The following is a 19,955-nucleotide window of genomic DNA, read 5'->3' as shown; positions in this document are numbered from 1 at the left end:
CGTCCGTGAGCAGCAGAAAGTGCAGGTGTGTGATTCCCGGAGCCAGCACGCTGTGGGTTGGTGACTAATAAACGTCATCTGTCACCTGGGACGTTGGTGCGGACGCAGGCAGCTGCTGACGCCGCAGGTGAGGCTCATGGTGACGTCCGGGAAGAAAACGTACGGTAGGGTCACCGTGTCCCACGTAGGAGACGGTGAAGATCTCCGGCAATTTCAGGAAATGCCGGCGGGCACGGTGGGTTAAATCTCACTCACGTGACACGTGGAAGCCTGGAAGCTGATGCGGAGGAGTCAGACTTGAGTCGATGTGCCCTGACTCTCCGTCACGCGCGGTGTCGGGTGGCCAGCGGAGGAAGCTGAGCGGTGCGGGCAGCCCACGTGCGTCCCTCTGCCAGCGGTGGCCACGGTGCTTGGCGCCAGCCGCGTAGCGGCCTTGACCGCCTGTTTGGCCCTGAAGCGGGGAGGGACCCCGAGAAAGCCAGTGGGCGGACTGAGGGGAACCGCCGTGTCCCAGACTACAGGCTGGTGAGCTGTGGTAAATATTTCAAGTTGTACTCGGGGATGAAGGCGAGTCCTAGGGAGACGATGTGATTGGCGTTCTTACAAGGGGACTCTGGTGAGTGGTAGAGGAAAGTGAGGGTGGAAGGGGACCGGCGAGGGTCGTCTCGTCCAGTCTCGGTTTGGTTTCTTTGCACACCCAGGTGGTCTGCGTGAGGGGTGGGTGGCGGAGGAGCAGAAAGCGTGGGACGCGGACATTTCGGCCTCAGGCTGACGGGACTTGGAGACGCATTGGATGATGTGACAAGGGTCAAGGGGGCCACCAGGGTCTGGGGCTAAAAGCTGTCGGAGTTGGGGACGTGGGGTGTGGAGGGAGCTGGGACAGATCCAGGCGTCCTGCTTTGGAAATGACGGATTTGAGACATCAGGTCCGGAAGGAGATGCCGAGCTTCCTGTCGGGTGTGGCTCTGGAGCTCCGAGGCCAGGCTCCGGGGAGAGAAGGGACTCTGTTCCCTGATCCTTGGTGACTTATTCACATTTCTTCTCGGCACTCAGGTGACCTCTCTCGGGTTCTTTTACACGTACGATCGTGTTGGCTTTGAGCCGTGCAGTTTAATCGTTACTGAAAGTAATCTGTAAGCGCTGACCCGTGGCCAAGACTAATACTGAGGTTTTTGACTTTCGGTTTATGAGTGAACGATTGCTTTCATTGGGCAAGGCACGCTTTGCTGCACAGACTGGGATTTCACTGGAACTGCAAGCCGGGCTCCAGACGTGTGTGTGTAAGCGTGTGTGTGTGAGCAACACCTTCACACAGATGGTCCACATCACCCTGTCTGGTTTCTCGTCTGAGTGATTCTTAGAAAGTTGTACATGTTTCTTTGATTTTTTTTTTTAACCCATTTCTCCTTTTCCTTTTCATCTCCTTCCTCTGATGAGAGACACAGTATAAACTGCAAAAAGTCCTGTGTTGTCACAAATTACTGTTTACTGTAAATTTTTCTGATTTGTATCTTGGTTTTTTTCTCACCAGGCGGTTGCAAATGAGTCCGGACTGAACTTTATATCTGTCAAGGGCCCCGAATTGCTGAATATGGTAAGTTGTGGCGTTAGCCTTGGTCGTAGATGAGAAGTAACGGCTGCTCCAGTTACGAGCAGAGCGTCCCTGCGTCCTGGAAACACGGGACGTTTTGGTGAAGTCTCCAGCGCAGGAGTGAAGACATTGCTTTGCTCTGTTGTACGAAGTGTGTTAAGTGCTCTCTTAACTGAGTCTCTTCAGCTCTGAGCCTCTATTTTCCCTCCTACAAAATGGAAATAATCAAAAAGTTGACATTTTAGGGGCCCCTGGATGGCTCATTCAGTCAAGCATCTGACTTCGGCTCAGGTTATGATCTCACGGTTTGTGGGTTTGAGCCCCGAGTCAGGCTCTGTGCTGACAGTGTGGAGCCTGCTTCTCTCTCTGCCCTGCCCTGCCTGCCCGCCCCCCAACCCCCCAAATAAACTTTTTTTAAAAGTTGGCATTTTATTTTACTTTTAAAAATTATTTAAAGATCATTTATTTATTTTGAGAGAGAGCGCAGGGAGGGGCAGAGAGAGAATCCTGACAGGATTCGCACTATCACAGTGTGGGCCTTGAACTCATGAACCACAAGATCATGACCTGAGCCAAAATCGAGTCAGTTGATTAACTGACTCAGCCACCCAGGTGACATTTTAAAGTGTGTACTCTGAAAAATAAAATAAATAAATAAAGCGTATACTCTGTGCCGTGTATTCGTCAAGCACTCTACATATACAGCCGACCCTTGAACAACGCGGGCTTGAGCTGCGCAGGCCCACCTATGTACGGAGACTTCTCAATAAATACGGTCCTGTAAGTGTATTTTCCTTATGATTTTCCTACTGATATTTCCTTCTCTTTAGCTGACCTGATGGTAAGAATTCACAGTTTGATACATAGAACACACAGCCGACAAAAGTCAGTTGACTTCATGTTGTAAGGCTTCCCAAAGGTCAACAGCAGGCTATCACAAGTTGAGTTTTAGGGGAGTAAAAAGTTACACGTGGATCTTCAACAGCAGGGTGGGTGGTCAGCCCCCAACCCCTGCCTTGTTCACGGTGCCAGTCCTGTGAGATGCAGGTTATTGTTTCCTCTGATTCCTGATTTGCAAATGAGGAAACTCAAGTCTGGAGGTGTCACACACCTTGGCCAAAGTCCAGTGGCCCTGGGGGAGGAGAGCTGAGGTTTGAGCCTGGGCTACGTGACTCCCAGCGTGCTTGCCTCATCCTGATGTCCGGTAGCTCGCATGACTTGTCTCAAAAAGTAAGAGTACTCTGGGGGGAGATGCTACAATACTATACAGCAACTCCTCTCTGCGTTCAGTTTATGTGATATCTCAGATTTTAGAGATTTTGAATATTGTATTATCCCTTCGTCCTTATGAGAAGTAAAAACACCGTTCCGTTCTGTAATGCGTTCAGACAAAGAAGTAAAAGTGGTATCGTTCGGGGGCTCCTGGCTGATTCAGTCAGTAGAAAATGTGACTCATCTCAAGGTTGTGAGTTCGAGCCCCAGGTTGAGTGCGGAACATACTTAAAAAAAAAAAGTATTGTTTGTTTCAAAAGGCTTTTTAAATGTTTCCCCCTTACCAGTTTGTATGTGTTCCCATCGTATGTGTTACTTTCCTCCTAAAATAAGGGTTTGTACTTAAGCATTTCCTGCGGGCTTTCTATGTACGTCTTTACTTTCCTTGTGCTTCTTTTGCCTTCCTGGCAGAGGAGGTGTTAGAAAGGAACCTTGAAGGGAGAGGATTGTTGCGGGTGGAAGCCGGGAAGGACAGTTCTGCCTGACAGTGAGGGGCTGTCATCCCCAGCCAGAGCTGGGTGTTGTCTCCGGAATACCAGAGCCGACAGAGGCTGTAAGCAAGGGCATAACCTTGCTTCACATTCTGAGGATCTGTTCCAGGCACGTGAGAAATTAGGAAGAGTAACGTATCTATCACCCAGCAAAGCCCCTGGATCTTCCCTAACCACGTCCCCTGTTCTGTCTCCCACAGAATTCACCATAATCCTGAATTTGGTCTTTGTTCTGTGTACTTTCTGCTTTTACTACATATGTATATTTATCCCTAAACGACATGTAGTATTACTGTCCGTGTTTCAAAAATGTTTAATGAGGCAGTTGGAAATTTGAACACTCACTGGATACTCGATGTTAAGACAGTAATTTTTAAGGGACCGGTGGAGCAGGGGACGGGAGCACACTTACCCGGGAGCACAGACTAACTTGTGGAAGTATGTGGTCACAAGACCTCGAGCAGTCTGGACACCAGCAGGGTGTCTGAGAACCGACTCAGTTCAGCTCAGTTCTGATGCTACCAGGACACGACATCCGATTCCACAGGCTGAGGACTCGGTCCTACAGGAGTGTCCCCCACCCCCCATGGCAGACACCAGTCACAGGCCCCAGGCTGTCACCTGTGCTTCTGACACACCGACTACAGATTAGAGGCTCCAACCGACTCCTCCTCAGTTTTGATTAATTTGCCAGAGCCGCTGGCAGAACTCCCAGAAACACTTGTGTTTACCAGGTTGTTGAAGGACATGATAAAGAAGAAGAATCAAGAGCAAAATGAAGAGGTACATAGGGCACAGTCCCAACCTGGAGTCTCATGGGCCTTGGGGCCTGGCTCCATGGTTCCCCAGGTCTGGAAGGACCAAAAACTGCCCTTGAGTTTCTGTGGAGCCATGATTGGCTGAGTCATTGACCTTTGTCTATTCAGTCTCCCGGCCCCCTCCCCTGCCTGGAGGTGTGTGGGGTGGGGGGGGGCGGGGGGGGGGGGGACACTGAAAGTTCCACCCTGTAACCAGGGGGTTGGCCCTCCTGGCAGCCAGCCCCGCCCTCTAGTGGAGTCCATATTAACAAGACCTCCACTCGCTTTTGTGGCTCTGACAGTTTTCAGAAACTTTTGGGGAAAACCAGATATGTCTGAGAAGTACATTTAGTCATCTGAGTGATCAAATGTATGTTTCTTGTAAATCATTAGATCGCAGTAATACTTATCTCTGTTGATGTGTTTACCTCTAGTTCATCAGTTTTCCGTGTGGCATTCCGCTGAACGAACAGAACCACACTTCTAAAAAAAATCAGTTTCTTTCTTGATGCTCAGATCGAACATTACATACATACATCCTTACTTTCATCAGTGAGCTCTTTCCCCCGAGGGTATGTTCTCCGAAGGAGAATTGCTGTATCTTCACTCCTGAAAGAGAAAGTTTTGCCAGCTTTTCCCCAAGACGGCTGTTGCTGTTACGCCTCCACCAGCGGTGAGTGGGGGTTCCCGCTGTCCCACATCCGCACCATTCCTGCCCATCCGAGGACTGAGCCTTGTTCTCATTGTGTTCTGACTTGTTTCCTAGGGAAAGGTGGGGAGGAGGTCTGTGGCAGAGTCTGGAATGACTGGGAGAGATGAGGTGATCTGATGAGGAAGATAAACTTCTTGGGATTAGATAAGGAGTTTGCTGTAGGGCGATTCAGAATCAAGGAGTCCAGAGACTTCCAGCAGACACAGGGATGTGAGCCCGGAGTTCAGGAGATTCGGGGTGGCACTGGAAACCCTGGGGACAAGCAGTGGGGTCCCTGACCCCAGTAAAACACTGCTGGGGATGGGGAAGGAGGAGACTGGTCTTGTAAGGGTGGAGGACGCCCAAGACTTTCTGAGCCTGAACATCCAGGAGGCTGTTTCTTCAATCTTGTCAGTAACCACAGCGTACGAGAAACCGAAAGTAGGGCTTTGGGTTTGGCAATTAGAAGGTCATGGTGACTCCAGGGAGGGTGTTTTCAATAAGGGTGTTTGCAAAAGCCAGGTTATCACGGTTGAAAACTGAAAGGCAAATAAGAAGTTAGAAATGATAGCTACAGGATCCTTATTTGAAATATTTCATAAAGGCCAAGATAGTGGGATTTTCTTCTGTTTGCTTATTTTTAATCACTGTCACCTTTGTTAAGATTGATTTTTAATCTGTCCTTTTGAAATTGTAGGTTTATCTTCCCCTAAATTAAGTTTCCCTTTGGCCATTTGGTTTGCTCTAGCCACAGTGCATTTGCCAGCTGTGTTGATCGTTTCCATCGACCCCTGTCTGATACTTGACCTCTCCCAGCTCACTGTTACTTTTTCTTTTAAAATATCTACTATTTTGGTCCAGCATTTCAAATATAATTTTTGCTGACATGGATTCTTTAGGAAATTGAGCCAGTCTACTGTATTTATATACCACACAAGATGTTATGATCAAGGCCACAACTTCTGCTTCCCAAGGACTATCTAGACCAGCCGGGAGTCTCTAGCAGGAGACCCTGTGAGGGCAGAGTGGGGAGAGCAATAGAAGAAAGTTGGGGACCTTCTCGAATACCAGGAGAAGTGGAGGCAGGTTGGAAGACAGATCAAGTAAGGGAAGCACCTTGAGCAAAAGTACCAAGAAAAGACAGGACAGATGAGAAGACAGAAAACCCTCCCGTCACTGTCGTCCATGGCGTGTGCTTTCTGCCTGCGTTACTTATCACGGCCACGTGGTCACGAGAGCGTAACAAACACCGGCGGTGGGGTCGGCACTGGAAACAGTTTGCAGACTCTGTCCTATTTAGCAATTTTATTAGGAGAAAAACATGCTTGGTTCACTAGTTTGAAATTTTACGAGAACAGTCTCTTAGGCCTCATGACCAGTGAGACCATATTCTTACATGTAGCTCTCTGCATTAACTTGTCCTAATGTTATAGGACGTTATGAATTACTGTGTTTCTTGACTGATCTTACTGTTTTATGTTTTGACTTAGATTTTACGGTATGGTATGTCCAGTGAAACCTGTTGAAGGCCTCACTGGCTCACTTCGCCTTCTCTGATGCCAAGTGACAAAGTAGATCTTTCATTAGCAACTTGACCCACATGGAAATGATGGTCGAGCAGGAAATGGCAGTAAAGTAATGTTGGATTAATGAAAATTACTGCTGGGTGTTTTATATGCATACAGCGTAAGAGATCAGTTCTTTTTTTTTTTTTTTTTAATGTTTATTGATTTATTTTGAAAGAGAGAGAGCAAGCAGGGGAGGGGAAGAGAGAGAGAGAGAGAGAGAGAGAGAGAGAGAGAGAGAGAGAATCCCAAGCAGACTCCGTGCTGTCAGCACAGAGCCTGACGTGGATCTCGATCTCACAGACCTTGAGATCATGACCTGAGCCGAGATCAACAGTTGGTCACTCAAACCTCCTGGGCCACCCAGGTGCCCCTCAGGAGATTAGTTCCAAAATCACAGTGTAGAATTATGGGATTGTGTCTGACCTAGAGAAGACCTTACATTTACTTTGTCTTTGTTTTACAAACGAGGTAATCTATAGGCTTCAATAATAGCTGATTTTATTAAGTTGAACCATATACACTTGGCTGTGTTTCTGCATCAAAAATGGTTATATATCAGCAGTTCCATGCGGATCAGCCTAGTACTTTGTGGACTCTGATATTTAAATGTCTTTTAAAACTAGTTTTACTGTAATTTGGCCCAAAGCCCCAAAGTTGAACAGTCTCTGCATTTTATTTCTGTGTGTGTTCAGTACGTTGGTGAGAGTGAGCGTGCAGTACGACAGGTGTTCCAGCGAGCCAAGAACTCCGCGCCCTGTGTCATATTCTTCGACGAAGTGGACGCCCTGTGCCCTCGAAGGTCAGACCGAGAGGTAGGCGTATGCACCGTGAGCCTTTTGTAAGTTCTTATGAAGTCATTTCCTGAGAACACTGAGGTTCTTTAAGTGAAGAAACCTGGTAATTTGGAGTGAGGGCCTAGGCGTAACAGTTGTGTTGTTATCAGCCCTCGTATCCGTTTGTCTGTGTCATTTTGGTGGCACACTTGTGACTCACAGGGGTGAGCAGCTGGGGGTTGCAGTGATGGTGGCTGTGAATAGCCCGCCTCGTAATCTTGATCCTCATCAGGCGAATGGGCTCTTGAGGCCCGAGAAAATGTGCCTCACGGTTCCACGCACCCAGAGTGGGGTCAGGCGGTGCGCTTTCTGACGCTGTACCGTTCGTGCCTGGGGAGGACGGGAAATGGGCCTGCACTGCATTCCGCCTGCACGAGTCTGCAGCGTCGCTGGTCACGGGAATGTCAGCACAGCCGGGGCCTGGAAGCAGTCGTTATCAGAAGGACCTTGTCCCAGAGTCCACTGGTGTAAAGAGCACATGGCCTTCTGGAAACCAGTATGAAGACTGTCTAGTGGGTACATTTGTGACACGATGACTAAGGAAGTGATTATGTTTCTCTTGTGATTCATCTTCGGATAGTTATCTTGTGTGTGCCCTTAGGCTGTAAAACATTTATTAAATTCATTTCACTTAGAATCTCCAGAAACATTCCAAAGTCTCAAGAACAAAACTTGACTAATGTGAGTGTGATTCATGTCGCAGTGATTCTGTTTCCTCATCCAGTAGTCATCAGTAGCATCCCAGAAAGTCCTTCTGGTCTTATCTCTGGGGGTGAGGTCAGTGGCCACGCAGAGGTCCTTCTCAGGTCACCCCGCCGGCTGGCAGATCCTGGAATCTGGTGGGGGATCCAGAGCAAAGCGCTGCCCTTTCTGTCCGGCTGGTCAAGGCATGTTGTGCTCTGGAGTTGACTCCTATTTATCTCCTTGTCTTTGGTTCTGAATAAACCCTTCATTTGTCAACAGCCCCTGTGTTGGTTTGCAGCCGCCTGTTAACGGCTGGTGATTTTGACTTTGGAGAGGTGCAGTGAGTGGGTTGCGGCTGGTCAGCCATTGCCACAGAGGGGTCTGTGGCCGCACGAACCGTGCTCTGACGTCTGGGTTCTCGCTCGTTCTTGGATGTTTACTAACACGTGTTTCCATTTTCCAGTACCTGTGTTCTTGTCTTTGGACGTTTTCACCCGAAGGGGATTCTGAAGGAGAGAAATAGGGAGAAAAATGGGAATACATATATCTTTTTTTAGCGCGTGAGTTATGCATGGACACACGCTTGTGACAGAACTCAAATTAAGTTCTACACGTGTTAGTAGATCAAGAGTCCTTCTTCCTATTTCCCTCTATTACTCTCCTTGGAGGTTATCGCTCAGTTTTGTATGTAGCATTTGTTACTCTACGACTTTCACCATAAACTTAAAAACGTGTATGGTCATGCATGTGGTCATGCATCTTGATGATTTTCCCATGTGCTTAATGACTTAATTTTTAAACGATTGCATAAATATTCTACAGTCTGGAAACAGAAGGATTTCTTTAATAATTTTCTGTTTTAGACATTCACATTGTTTCTAATTGTTTTTCTTACAAACAGAACTGCAATAACACTCTAATCACATGCTTTTGTGCACATGTATGTGGACCTATACATACTGTGTTTTGGAGCTGACATTAAATCATCCTTCACAAACAAATACCGGATACGTATGCCTGCCAACAGTATTGTCAGCAATGGCTAATACCCATCTTTTAATCTTTCGTCAGTTTTATTGTCAAACGTGACATTAAATCTTCGTATTCACGTCCCTGGTTATCAGTGAGGTTGATTGTCTTCAGTGAATTTGTATTTCATCTTCTAGAAATTACCTGATCAGATACTTTGATCCTTTTGCTATTAAAACTTCTTTTTTATTTATAGGAGCTTTTACGTGTGCTAGAAATTAATCCATTGTCTGATTGTGTGTGTTGGCACGTTTTTCCCAGTCTTCTCACTTACCTTTAATTTTTTTTATTACGTACAATGTTATAATTTTGTTAGAGTAAAACCTGCCTTTCACATTCCTGTGCTGATTCTGAGGATTTTGTCTGGTTTAGGTGGGACCGTGTTTGGTTGGTGTCTGGGGCTGCTTTACTGTTCTGAGTCAGGATTGTCACTATGTGCATCTCCTGACATGTTAGCTTTGTGTCCTCAGGGAGTGGTGACATGCATCGTTTCTTTTCTGGAGAAATTGTTACCACCTCTGTGTTGAAGAAACGCAGTAATCCCACCGCGCTCCCCCCCGCCCCCCCCCCCCGCCACACACACACAGCACTACTTTTCTCATTTCTTCCATTGGGCATTTAAAACCTTTCTGTGTCAGAGTGAGTTCCCCTGTGTCCACCACCGCCCTGGACCTTTCCCTTGGGTATTGCCGTAGATCTGCTTGTGTGCCTCTGGGAAGAAGCCTCGTGTCCCAGTCCAAAGATCTGGAACATCTCACATCCCAGGGGCTCTCGGGAGGCTGAGTCTACATTTGCCCAGTAGGAAATCTGTTGCGACTCTGGATGTAGAGTTCTCTCTTGTCCAGCAAGAGACTGGGACACAGGATTGAAAATGCGAGAGAGGCTAATGTCCTGGAGGAGACGAGAGCCCCGAGTAAGGGTCCTGGCTCCGTTTTTGTTTGGATCAGAAGGCTTACAAGCGTGATGGACTGGCCGTGCACAAAGAGACAGTGGAGTCTTGAACATTAACTCATGGGCGTGGGGGAAAGGGGGTTTTGGAGAGATGCTGTGTTAGGGTTTGTGTCAATACAAAACAAAATCCTGGCTGTGTGGAAGGTTGTTTACAGCAGACAGGAGGCCCCACCTCTGTTTACCTAGACTGGCCTAGGGGACTGAAAGGAGAAAGAGGAGCATGCTACCTCAGGGTCAGCAAGGCACCTTTGTTTTGCTAATTAGCTCCGCTCTGGGCAACTTCACCCTGCTGTGGTCTTAGGTCCTGTTTACCTGTTTACCTATTTTGGTTCTTCCTTCCTGTGAAAGCAGCTTTCTGCTATTGTACTAAGTTGGGGGGCATTTCCGCCCTGAATCCCTAATCTTGTTTACTTCATCTTGGATGTTTTCATCTTCAGATTTCCTATTCCTATGCCTTTGTCCTATACTGGGGGCCTTTGCCCTGTTTACCTAATCTCGTTTACCCAAACTTGGGTGTGTTCACCCTGTGACTTTCTAATTCTTTATGCCTTATTAACCCATGGTGCAAGCTCAGGGAATTCCTAAACTTATTCCCCACAGCCATTAGATCTTTTCTTTTCTTTTTAAGTTTATTTATTTTGAGAGAGAATGCATGTGTGCTCGAGGAGGGGGGTGGAGAGGGAGGGAGAGAGAATTCCAAGCAACCTCCACGCTCTCAGCGCAGAGCCCAATGTAGGGCTCCATGACTTGAGCTGAAACCAACAGACGCTCAACTGACTGAGTCCCCCGGGTGCCCCGTAGCCATTGGATCTTTGAATAACTTGGAGGCACGAGATTTAGATCAGCCAGGCCTGCCCTTGTCTGGCTGTGAGGCCTGGACACGTGGCCTCTCCGAGCCTCAGCTTCCTCGTGGAACAGTGGATAACACGATTCCGGGGAATTCCTGCCCCTGCGTTGCACAGTGCCGGGATGTAGCGACCACTCAGAAAATAATCGCCGTTACCTCTTGACAGAAGCTTTCTTGAAGTTAGCTAGTACGTTACTTTGTATGGAAAAGAATGACGATGTGGTTTTCTTTTTACTGAAAACTGATGGAGGTGTGTTCATTCCCTTTCAGACGGGGGCGAGCGTGCGCGTGGTGAACCAGCTGCTCACCGAGATGGACGGGCTGGAAGCGCGGCAGCAGGTTTTTATCATGGCGGCCACCAACCGGCCAGGTAGGGGGTGCTCCCCATGACCGTCAGCGCTCCACGACACCGGGATTTACATTCATGCCACTAGAGGAGGGTGAAGTTTAGGAAATCCCTTGTTGGCTCGTAAGTTGAAATAAAACCTTAGGAAGCTTTTATGCGAGTGATAGTAAAAAAGACTTTTATTGCTTAGATTTGGGGGATTTTTCTGTGTTGGTCCTCGGAAGGTTGTCTCGTTGGCAGAAAACCCAGTGTCCGCTTTTGACCACACAGATGTTATCAGAATTGGTGTCCTGCGGTTTCTCCCGAGCTTATAGGAAACAAGGACCAGGCTCTTCACTGCATGTGAAGGTTGAAGATAGAGTCACAAGGTTTTATACCGGGACCACGTCACCATCCCTGCAGTAACTGTTACTTAAAGTTGTTACGAGCTTCAGCGGAGCCGAGGGGCTTAGAAAAGGCTCATAACGTCAGCACCCGGCTCTTACTGAGGGTCCCAGAGTCTCTTCCTGTGCTAACTACCCTGCCGTCCTCGTGAGCCGCTGTGTCGTAGCCACCCCGCGTGGACACTGGTGTCAACTGTCTGCCACCGTCAAGCTCACAGAATTTGTCTTTCGGGTCTTGTAAGTTACTTTGAAAGATAAAACCTCCGTGAAATATACACGATTTCATTTTTAAATGGAAAACGGAAATATATGAAGGTTTGTACTTTGACGGCAGTAAAGTACCGTCTCTGGAATCCGGCGGACCTGGGTTTGAGTCCTGGCTACAACTCTTGTTCTCTTACCGGTTCTGTTTCCACCCCCACCCGTGTGACACCGGCCGAGCACCTGTGTCACCCGTGTGACACTGATCACACGGAGCTGGTGTCAGAGCCTGCGAGGCTGCCACCAGGACCCTCGCGCTGCTGACCGGCCAGCTACAGGTGAACCCTCAGGTTCAGTAATTCGCCACAACAGTTAAAGGAATGCAGGAAAGCACCGTACAGTTGACCCTTAAACAACACAGGTTTGAATTACGTGGGTCCACTTACACGCGGCTTTTTCTCGTGAACACGGTGCAGTCCTATAAATGTATTTTCCTTATGGCCTCCGTAATGTTTTTGTTCTCGGCTGTACTTTATGGTAAGAATACAGCATATAACACAGAGAACGTGCATAACGTGTGTTAATTTTTATGTTACCGGTAAGGCTTCCAGTCAACAGTAGCCACTAGTAGTGTTTTGGGGAATCAGAAGTTACACAAGACTTTTGAGTGTGCGGGGCTGGGGAAAGGGGGCAGTCGGTGGCCCTAACGCCCACGCCGTTCAAGGCTCACTGTACTTGAGTTGCTGTTTGTTGTAAAGGATGCACACAAGGCCTGGTGTGGGGGGCAGTGCAGACGTTGGGGGCCCTCTCCCCTTGGAGCCAGGGCACACGCCAGCCTGGGAGACCGGTGTGCTCGTCAGCAGGACGCGCCCAAGGTCTGCCGCCCAGAGCTTCCCTTGGGGTTTTATGCCTTAGTCACTGTTGGTCGATGGCCGCGCGATTGAACCCGTCTCCCCAGAGATGTGGCTCCCACTTCTATCCTCTAACCGCGGGCTTGGTCTTTCTGACAACTGGCCCATCCTGAAGTTACTATCTTGGGCCGACCTTGAGTTGGTCATTAGCGTAGCAAAGACTCCCATCCCTGGGGAATGGCAAGGCTATTTGAAGCTTTCTGACAGGAACCGGGGACAAAGAGCAGAAGGCTTCTTGGTTACACCACCTCCGCTCTGGGCACACGTTACTTCCAGGATAATGACGCCAGTTGGCAGGATGGTCGTAAAGGGCAGTGTGTCTCCCACGGCGTGTGGCAAGGAGCTGTTCAGTAACTCCTGCCTCTGCCAAGAGCACATTTGGTGACAGCCAGGGCGGCGGTCCCGAGGTCCTACACTCACAGCTGTCCCCGGGGGAATCTGGAAAACCTCACAGATCTCTGTGCAGAATCACACCCTGCGTTTTCTGGTAGACGTAGAGTTTTTCTGAGAGATTTCGAGAAGACACCGTAGTCTGCGGTAAGCCATCCTGTCTTCACCTGGCACTCGCCGTTTTCGTGTTTGGTGATCGTAAACACATATCTTTAGCTTAGTCTCTGTGGACTAGAACATAACAGGTCCCCCTGTGTCCCTGGGTTTTACGTGAATCCTCGCCTCAAACGGTTCAGGTGCGTGTCCTTTCCTGGTCTCTGTTCACCTCTGAATTCTCTGAATTCTCCACAGCTCTCCGGATTCTTAGCCGCGAAAGCCTGGGCTGAGTACAGTAGCCTGTGCTGACTTTAGCCATGGTGAGGGAGACAGGAACACGGTGGGCACCTGTGTCTTGTCCCTTCCGGTGTCCCTGAACCTGTTTCCTCCTCCCCCGTCCCCTCCCCTGTCCCCTTATCCGCGGAAGAGGTCCCGCTGCCTTGCTGCCTACAGAAATCTGAGAGTGGCCCTGTGGGTCACCCGTGTCGCCCGTGGGCGTGCCTGTGGCGGTTCTCTTCCCTAGTGCGCTGTCCTGCAACATTCTGTTTGTGACTTGTTTTCTCCCCGCTTCCAGAAATCTCTTCCTGCCTGATGGCTTTGGCCACATGACAAACTACCACCATACTCAGTGGCTTCAAATCACCATTTTTGCTCTGACCCACAATTTTATGGGTCGGGGACTCCGGAAGGGCTTGTCCAGAGGTTCCTCTCCGATCCCAGTGCCATCAGCTGGAGTGGCAGGGCCAGAGGACCATCTCCGCGGTGACGCTCCGGCATCTCTGTCCCCTCCTCACGGAACGTCCCCTCTCCAGGCCTCTGCTGGTGGCGTGGGCTCCCGCTGGCAGGATCCTACATCCTCGTTCTCACGTGACCACAGGGTTCCAGGAGACGAGGGTGGAGGCTGCCATTCCTGCTAGAGGCAGCGCCCGGGGGACAGCAGTGGGGAGGCTGATGTTCCGGGGCAGGGACGCAGGGTGTGAACACCTGTGGTCGCTCTGACTCTTTGCACACAGGTTCCTTTCCTGATGCGCTCTGTGATCACACAAGGTGTAGCTCCACCTTTCCGTTTGGTGTTGAAGACCCACCAGGTCAGCATAAGACTTTAATTTCTCAGCACGTCTTCTCTTCTGCTCATCAAATATTTATGGAGTTTTTACCGTGTGCCTGGTCCTGCTTGGCTTTGGGAATTCAAAGGCTAAGAGTTTGGAAAAATGCTTTGTGTGTACTGTGATTTGGGGCTGGGGAACTTGGGTACATAAGAGACAGACTGGCTAAGAGGGTGGAGAATGACTTGGCGAGGGCGGGGGTGGTGGTGCACGCTGACTTAGGGATGATGGTCCAGGAAGGCTGTTGCAGAGGTGCTATGTGAGCACATGTACCCAGGGCGTAAGGGGCGAGAGCACCTGTCTGGTGGGGCCCAGACACACCAGCTGCTGCCGCTGGCAACGCACAAAATCAAAGGCAGAGGAAGGAGTCCTGCTGACAGAGGAAAGGAATTTATTTCCGCGAGGCCAACACCAGGGATGAGGAGGGAGCACGGGGCAGGCCGACACCCCCAAGCCTCCCGCCCGGGTAGGATGTGTGTGATGTTCCTCAGGCCCTCCTGGCTGCCCAAGGACTGGGGACAGGATAGAAGACACACGGTTGACTGATAGAGTCTCCATCAGTTTATAAATATCTCAGTAATATTACAAGGAAAAGGCAGTTTTATCAATAGCCTAATCTCCAGGAACTCCCTACTGTCTTAGTGATAATACTCTGCTGGAGGGAAAAACAATCTTAGCTTGACAAGAGCTAGGTCTCCAGTATCCTTGAGTCTTCCTTAGCATATGGAAGTCCTACCGGAAACTTCCCCTGGGCTGCCCCCAACTCCACAGTATAGAAGCTGTCACCTGCACTACCCCAGTGCAGCTCTTCCTCCCCATGGGTCCTGTCCCCATGCTTTACTAAAATCACCCTTTTGGTACCAAAGACGTCTTCAAGAATTCTTACTTGGCCATCAGCTCGGAACCCCCACCACCACTCCAAAACCCCATCAGGGAGATGGGAGGCTAGCATCCCAAAAGACTGTCTCCAAAGTGCCGAACAAAGGTCCAGGTTCAGAAAGAAAAGTGTGGGACAAAGTTGGTGGGCACTGAAAGGTTGGTCATCGTCTTGGGGTCAGTCGTGGGTGGGGTCTTGCTGGTGCAGGACAGTCCCCGTTGCTTCAAGGGGTAGTTTCGGTTCCCTCTGGGGATGCTTTGCCTGCTGGGTGTTTCCCTGAATTCAGAAATTTGGAAACAAGAACTTACTCAGAAAGTACAGACTGAGGGGCGTCTGGGTGGCTCAGTCAGTTGAGGGTCCGACTCTTGATTTTGGCTCGGGTCATGATCCTGGAGTCATGGGATCGAGGAGCCCGCTTGGGATTCTCTCTCTCTCTTTGCCCCTCCTCTGCTTACATGCACGTGCTTTTCCCCCCTCTCTCTCTCTCTCTCTCTGTATCTCTCCCCCTCTCTCCCTCCCTCCTCCCTTCCTTCTCTCTCTCTCTGCCTTCGTGTGGGTCACTTGAACATTTCTTAGAATTTCATTTTGATTTACCTGTTATTTTTGAGTGTATCTCTTTGTAGAGTGGTTTTTGTGGATGAGGCGGTTGTAGAACTGCATACACGTAGCTTCTCACTGTTCACTGATGTCAGCATTTCTTTTGCCAGTTCCAGCAAGAAGTGCATGCACTGCCTACCTTGGAGTTCCTGCACCAGCCCCATTCGGGACTGTCCTCCGTGTCCCTTCTCCACTGTCTCAGAACCTCCTCAGACAGCATTCTTATTTTTGTCTCAGCTGTGGAATGAAATTTTTTTGAAGTTTATTTATTTATTTATTTTGAGAGAGAGACAGTGTGAGTGGGGGGAGGGGCAGAGAGAGAGCGGGAGAGAGAGAATCCCAAGCAGGCTCCGAGCTGTTAATGCAGAGCCCGATGTAGGGCTGGAGTTGATGACCCGTGAGGTCATGACCTGAGCCGAAACCAAAGTCAGACGCTTAACTGACTGAGCCCCCCAGGCACCCCCTGTCAAATAACATTTTAAAACTTAGGTGGAAAAGGAGGCTTTGTTGTATTTCCAAATTTTTGCTCTTCCCATCGATTTTTCTTTTCTGATGTTCTTAATTTTTTTCTGACATTCCTTTTTGTTTCAGAAACTCCCTTTAGTTGTTCTTTTAGGTGTGTTTAGCTTGTGGCGAATTTTCTTGGTTTTCATTTATCCAAGAATGCCTTGATTTCCGGTTCTTTCTTTCTTGAAGCCTATATGGAGTTCTGGGTTGACAGAACTCTTTTCTTTCAATACCTGTAAATTGGGCCACTTCATGCCAGCCCTCGTGGTTTCTCCCTTCCTTCCTTCCCTCCTTCCTTCCTTCCTTCTTTCTTTCTCTCTTTCTCTCTCTCTCTCTTTCTTTCTTATTTTTTTTTAATGTTTATTTTTGAGAGAGAGTGGGAGACACAGAATCCAAAGCAGGCTCCAGGCTCCGAGCTGTCAGCACAGAGCCCGATGCAGGGCTCAAACTGACAAACGGTGAGATCAAGACTTAAGCCAAAGTCAGATGCTTAACTGATTGAGCCACCCAGGCACCCCCAGCCCTCATGGTTTCTGGACACAAACCTGCTTTCGTGTGAATGTCCTAACAGTACAGGTAGGGCGTCACTTCCCTCTGCTTGGAAGCCTTTTTTTCTCTTTTTTTAAGGTTATTCATTTAGAGAGGGAAAGCATGAGCGGGCAAGGGGCGGAGAGAATCCCAAGCAGGCTTCATGCTGTCAGCACAGAACCTGAAGAGGGGCTCGATCACACAGATGGTGAGATCATGACCTGAGCCGAAATGAAGAGTTGCATGGTTAAGCCAGCTGAGCCCCCCAGACGCCCCTCTCCTATTTTCCATTTCTGTCATCACTTTTTCCCCTAACTTGTGAGGTGCTGCTTTCTACAAAACAAGGTAAAGAATTGTTCTGTCCCCATCTCCCCCCGCCCCCCCCCACTTGGCTGCTCTCAAGACCTGTGATGTCCCTTGTGTGATGTGTGGCACACCAGAGTCCACCCCCTGTCCCGGAAATGATCCGCTTCCCTGTGCTCAGCCCCAGGAGACGAAGGTCCCTGGACAAAGTCCACTAAGACCACCGATGCCCTGATTGTCATCTCCTGCGCACGTGCGCCCGTTCCTCCTTCTGGTACCGGCTCCTGTAAAGGACGTTCTCAGAGAGGAGCTGTCTGTTCCCGCTGAATCCTCTGTGCCGCTGGTTAAAAACACTCCTGCAGACAGGTATTCCCAGATAGCCACACCAACCGGGTAGGGTCTCTACTGCTCAGCGGGGGTCTGTTTCCTACAGTAGCAACACGGGATCCAGAAGGAGTTTCTGCTCTCTGTGCAGCTCTGTTGAAAAATTAAATCTGTAAATTATGACACACAGAAGTGTAAACTTCTTTTTTTTTTATTTTTTTTTAAAAAAAATTTTTTTTCAACGTTTTTTTTATTTATTTTTGGGACAGAGAGAGACAGAGCATGAATGGGGGAGGGTCAGAGAGAGAGGGAGACACAGAATCGGAAACAGGCTCCAGGCTCCGAGCCATCAGCCCAGAGCCCGACGCGGGGCTCGAACTCACAGACCGCGAGATCGTGACCTGGCCGAAGTCGGACGCTTAACCGACTGCGCCACCCAGGCGCCCCCAGAAGTGTAAACTTCTGGACAAGGATTAGGTCTGCGGTTTTATGTTTGAGAGAAAGTTCCTAGTTCAGAGTCTTTATCCATTGTAATAAGTCCTTAGTAGTTTTTTGTCAGGCGACTCGATGGGTGGCAACAAAGAAGAGATTTATTCCATTACACACAGTAAGATATTCAGCCACTTAAAGTTCCAAGTAAAACCTTCCCTTTTGTGTCCAGTCTGAATGGCCCTGGATCGCTGTTAAATTCTCCTTGAGTTAGTGCCGTGTTCTGTATCTCGCCCTTTGGCACAATGCTTCCCTTGTAAAAGTAACCTAGGCCCTGGCATCATTTCTGCTGATTCTCAGGAACCGTAAATAATAAAACTCAGTATTTGTTTTGTGAATTGTAAGGAGAGACCTACTCCTGTTCCGTGAAGGTCGTCTGATCTTGCGGTAATTTTCATAGACATAGTATTGATGGTCTTGTTAGTCCAGTTTCTAAGTCTCTAAGAAAATGGCTTTATTGAGATCTATAATATGACATAAATTTTACCCATTTTAAGTACACGATTCAGTGGTTTTGAGGATATTAACAGACTTGTGCAGCCATCCCAACAGCCTGATTTGAGAACATTTCTGTCACCCTCAAGAGGATCTGTGCGTGTTAGCTGCCCCTCCCCATCCGTCCCCACCTGCAGCACTGTCTCCCTAGGCCTCCGCTTCTGTGTGTAAGTGGAGTCACACATGTGGGCTGCGGGGTGTGCCCTCTCCCGCTCGACGTCCTGTGTTCAAGGCGCATCCGTGTGGCGGTGTCAGTACTCCGTTCCTCGTACTGCCGGATGACGTTCTGTCGTGTGCACGTACAACGTTTCACCCGTTCTCCAGCTGATGGACATTCGGGTCGTGTCCACTTTAGGGCTGTTGTGAACCTCCGCATACAAGGTTTCGTGTGGCCGTGTATCATAATTTCTCAGGAGGTAGATACCTAGGAGTGGGGTCTGTGGGCCACGTGGTGACTCTGTGTTTAACACTTCAGGAAGCAGCCAGACTTTTCCAGAGAGGCCCAGCGTTTTCTGTTCCTGCCGATAATTATAACAAAGCCGAGTGTGGGAGTTCGGATTTCTCCACACCCTCAACACTTGTTACAACCTTTCTAGTTGATTACAGCCATTCCAGTGGGTGTGAGGTACTGTAGTGTCTTCTTTCGAGAAATACCTGTTTGAGTCCTTCACCCATTTTTTTTGGTTGGGTCATGCCTTGTCATTGAGCAGTAAGAATGATTAATTCTAGGGGCGCCAGGGTGGCTCAGTCGGTTAAGGGGCCGGCTCCGGCTCAGGTCATGATCTCACGGTTTGTGAGTTCCAGCCCCGAGTTGGGCTCTGTGCTGACAGCTGGGAGCCTGGAGCCTGCTTCCGATTCTGTGTGTGTGTGTCTCTCTCTCTGCCCCTTCCCCACTCGTGCTCGGTCTCTCTCTCCCTCAACAATAAACAAATACTAAAAAAAAAAAAAATTCTTTTTAAAGAATGACTAATTCCAGATACAAATCCACAGCCAGATGTGTGATTTGCATGTCTTTTCTCCCAGCCTATGGCTGTCTTTTCACTTTCTCGCTGGTGTAATTTGAAGAACAAGAGTTTTAAATTTTGGTAAAGTCCAATTGATAGGTTTTTAATCACATGCAATTTGTGTCCTGTCTCAAAAACCCATTGCCTGATTCAGGGTCACAAAGATTAACCCCCGTGTGTGGTGACGGTTTTACGCTTCCAGGGCTCACACTTCGATCTTAGGTTCATGTTGAGTTAATGTTTGTGTGCTCTGAGGAAGGGGTCCCGATTCACCCTTTCGCACGTGGACGTCCGCTTGCCTCGGCACCATTTGTGGCATCTTCTCCCCGTTGAATTGTTGGGGCACCTCTCGAAAATCGGGGGTCCGTTTGCAGCAAGATGGGAGTTTTTCCTGAAGTTGGAAGTCACTACCTTTAGCTCTTAAACGTCAGCTTTTTTTGGTACTTCCTCACCAGCGGATGGAAGGGAGGGCTCTTCACGCATCCTCCTTGTTTGCGAGTGAGCGGATTTTGTCTTTACAGCGGTGGGATTTGGGCTGACTTGTTCACTGCGGATGTGAGAATTATCTTGACTCCCAAGACTCCATCTGTGCCACACCGAGGTGGGGAGCCACTTAGCAAGCTGTGGCAGTACTCCCAGGGCGA

General features: G+C 49.0%; 1 protein-coding gene across 5 annotated transcripts in view; it reads left to right on the top strand.

Annotated features, from left to right (window-relative positions):
* Positions 1–19,955, top strand: part of NVL (nuclear VCP like) — a 90,901-nt gene that overhangs the window by 35,210 nt on the left and 35,736 nt on the right. For all 5 annotated transcript variants that reach the window (XM_043568734.1, XM_043568737.1, XM_043568736.1 and 2 more), the window contains 3 exons: positions 1,532–1,594; positions 7,103–7,222; positions 11,025–11,124. In XM_043568734.1, coding sequence (XP_043424669.1) covers positions 1,532–1,594; positions 7,103–7,222; positions 11,025–11,124 — 283 coding nt within the window. The remainder of the gene's footprint in view (positions 1–1,531; positions 1,595–7,102; positions 7,223–11,024; positions 11,125–19,955) is intronic.

The sequence above is a fragment of the Prionailurus bengalensis genome, chromosome E4 (genome assembly GCF_016509475.1).
Source record: "Prionailurus bengalensis isolate Pbe53 chromosome E4, Fcat_Pben_1.1_paternal_pri, whole genome shotgun sequence".
Classification (NCBI taxonomy): Eukaryota; Metazoa; Chordata; class Mammalia; order Carnivora; family Felidae; genus Prionailurus; species Prionailurus bengalensis.
The sequence above is the reverse complement of the archived record's forward strand: the minus strand, read 5'-3'. Positions and strand labels throughout refer to the sequence as shown.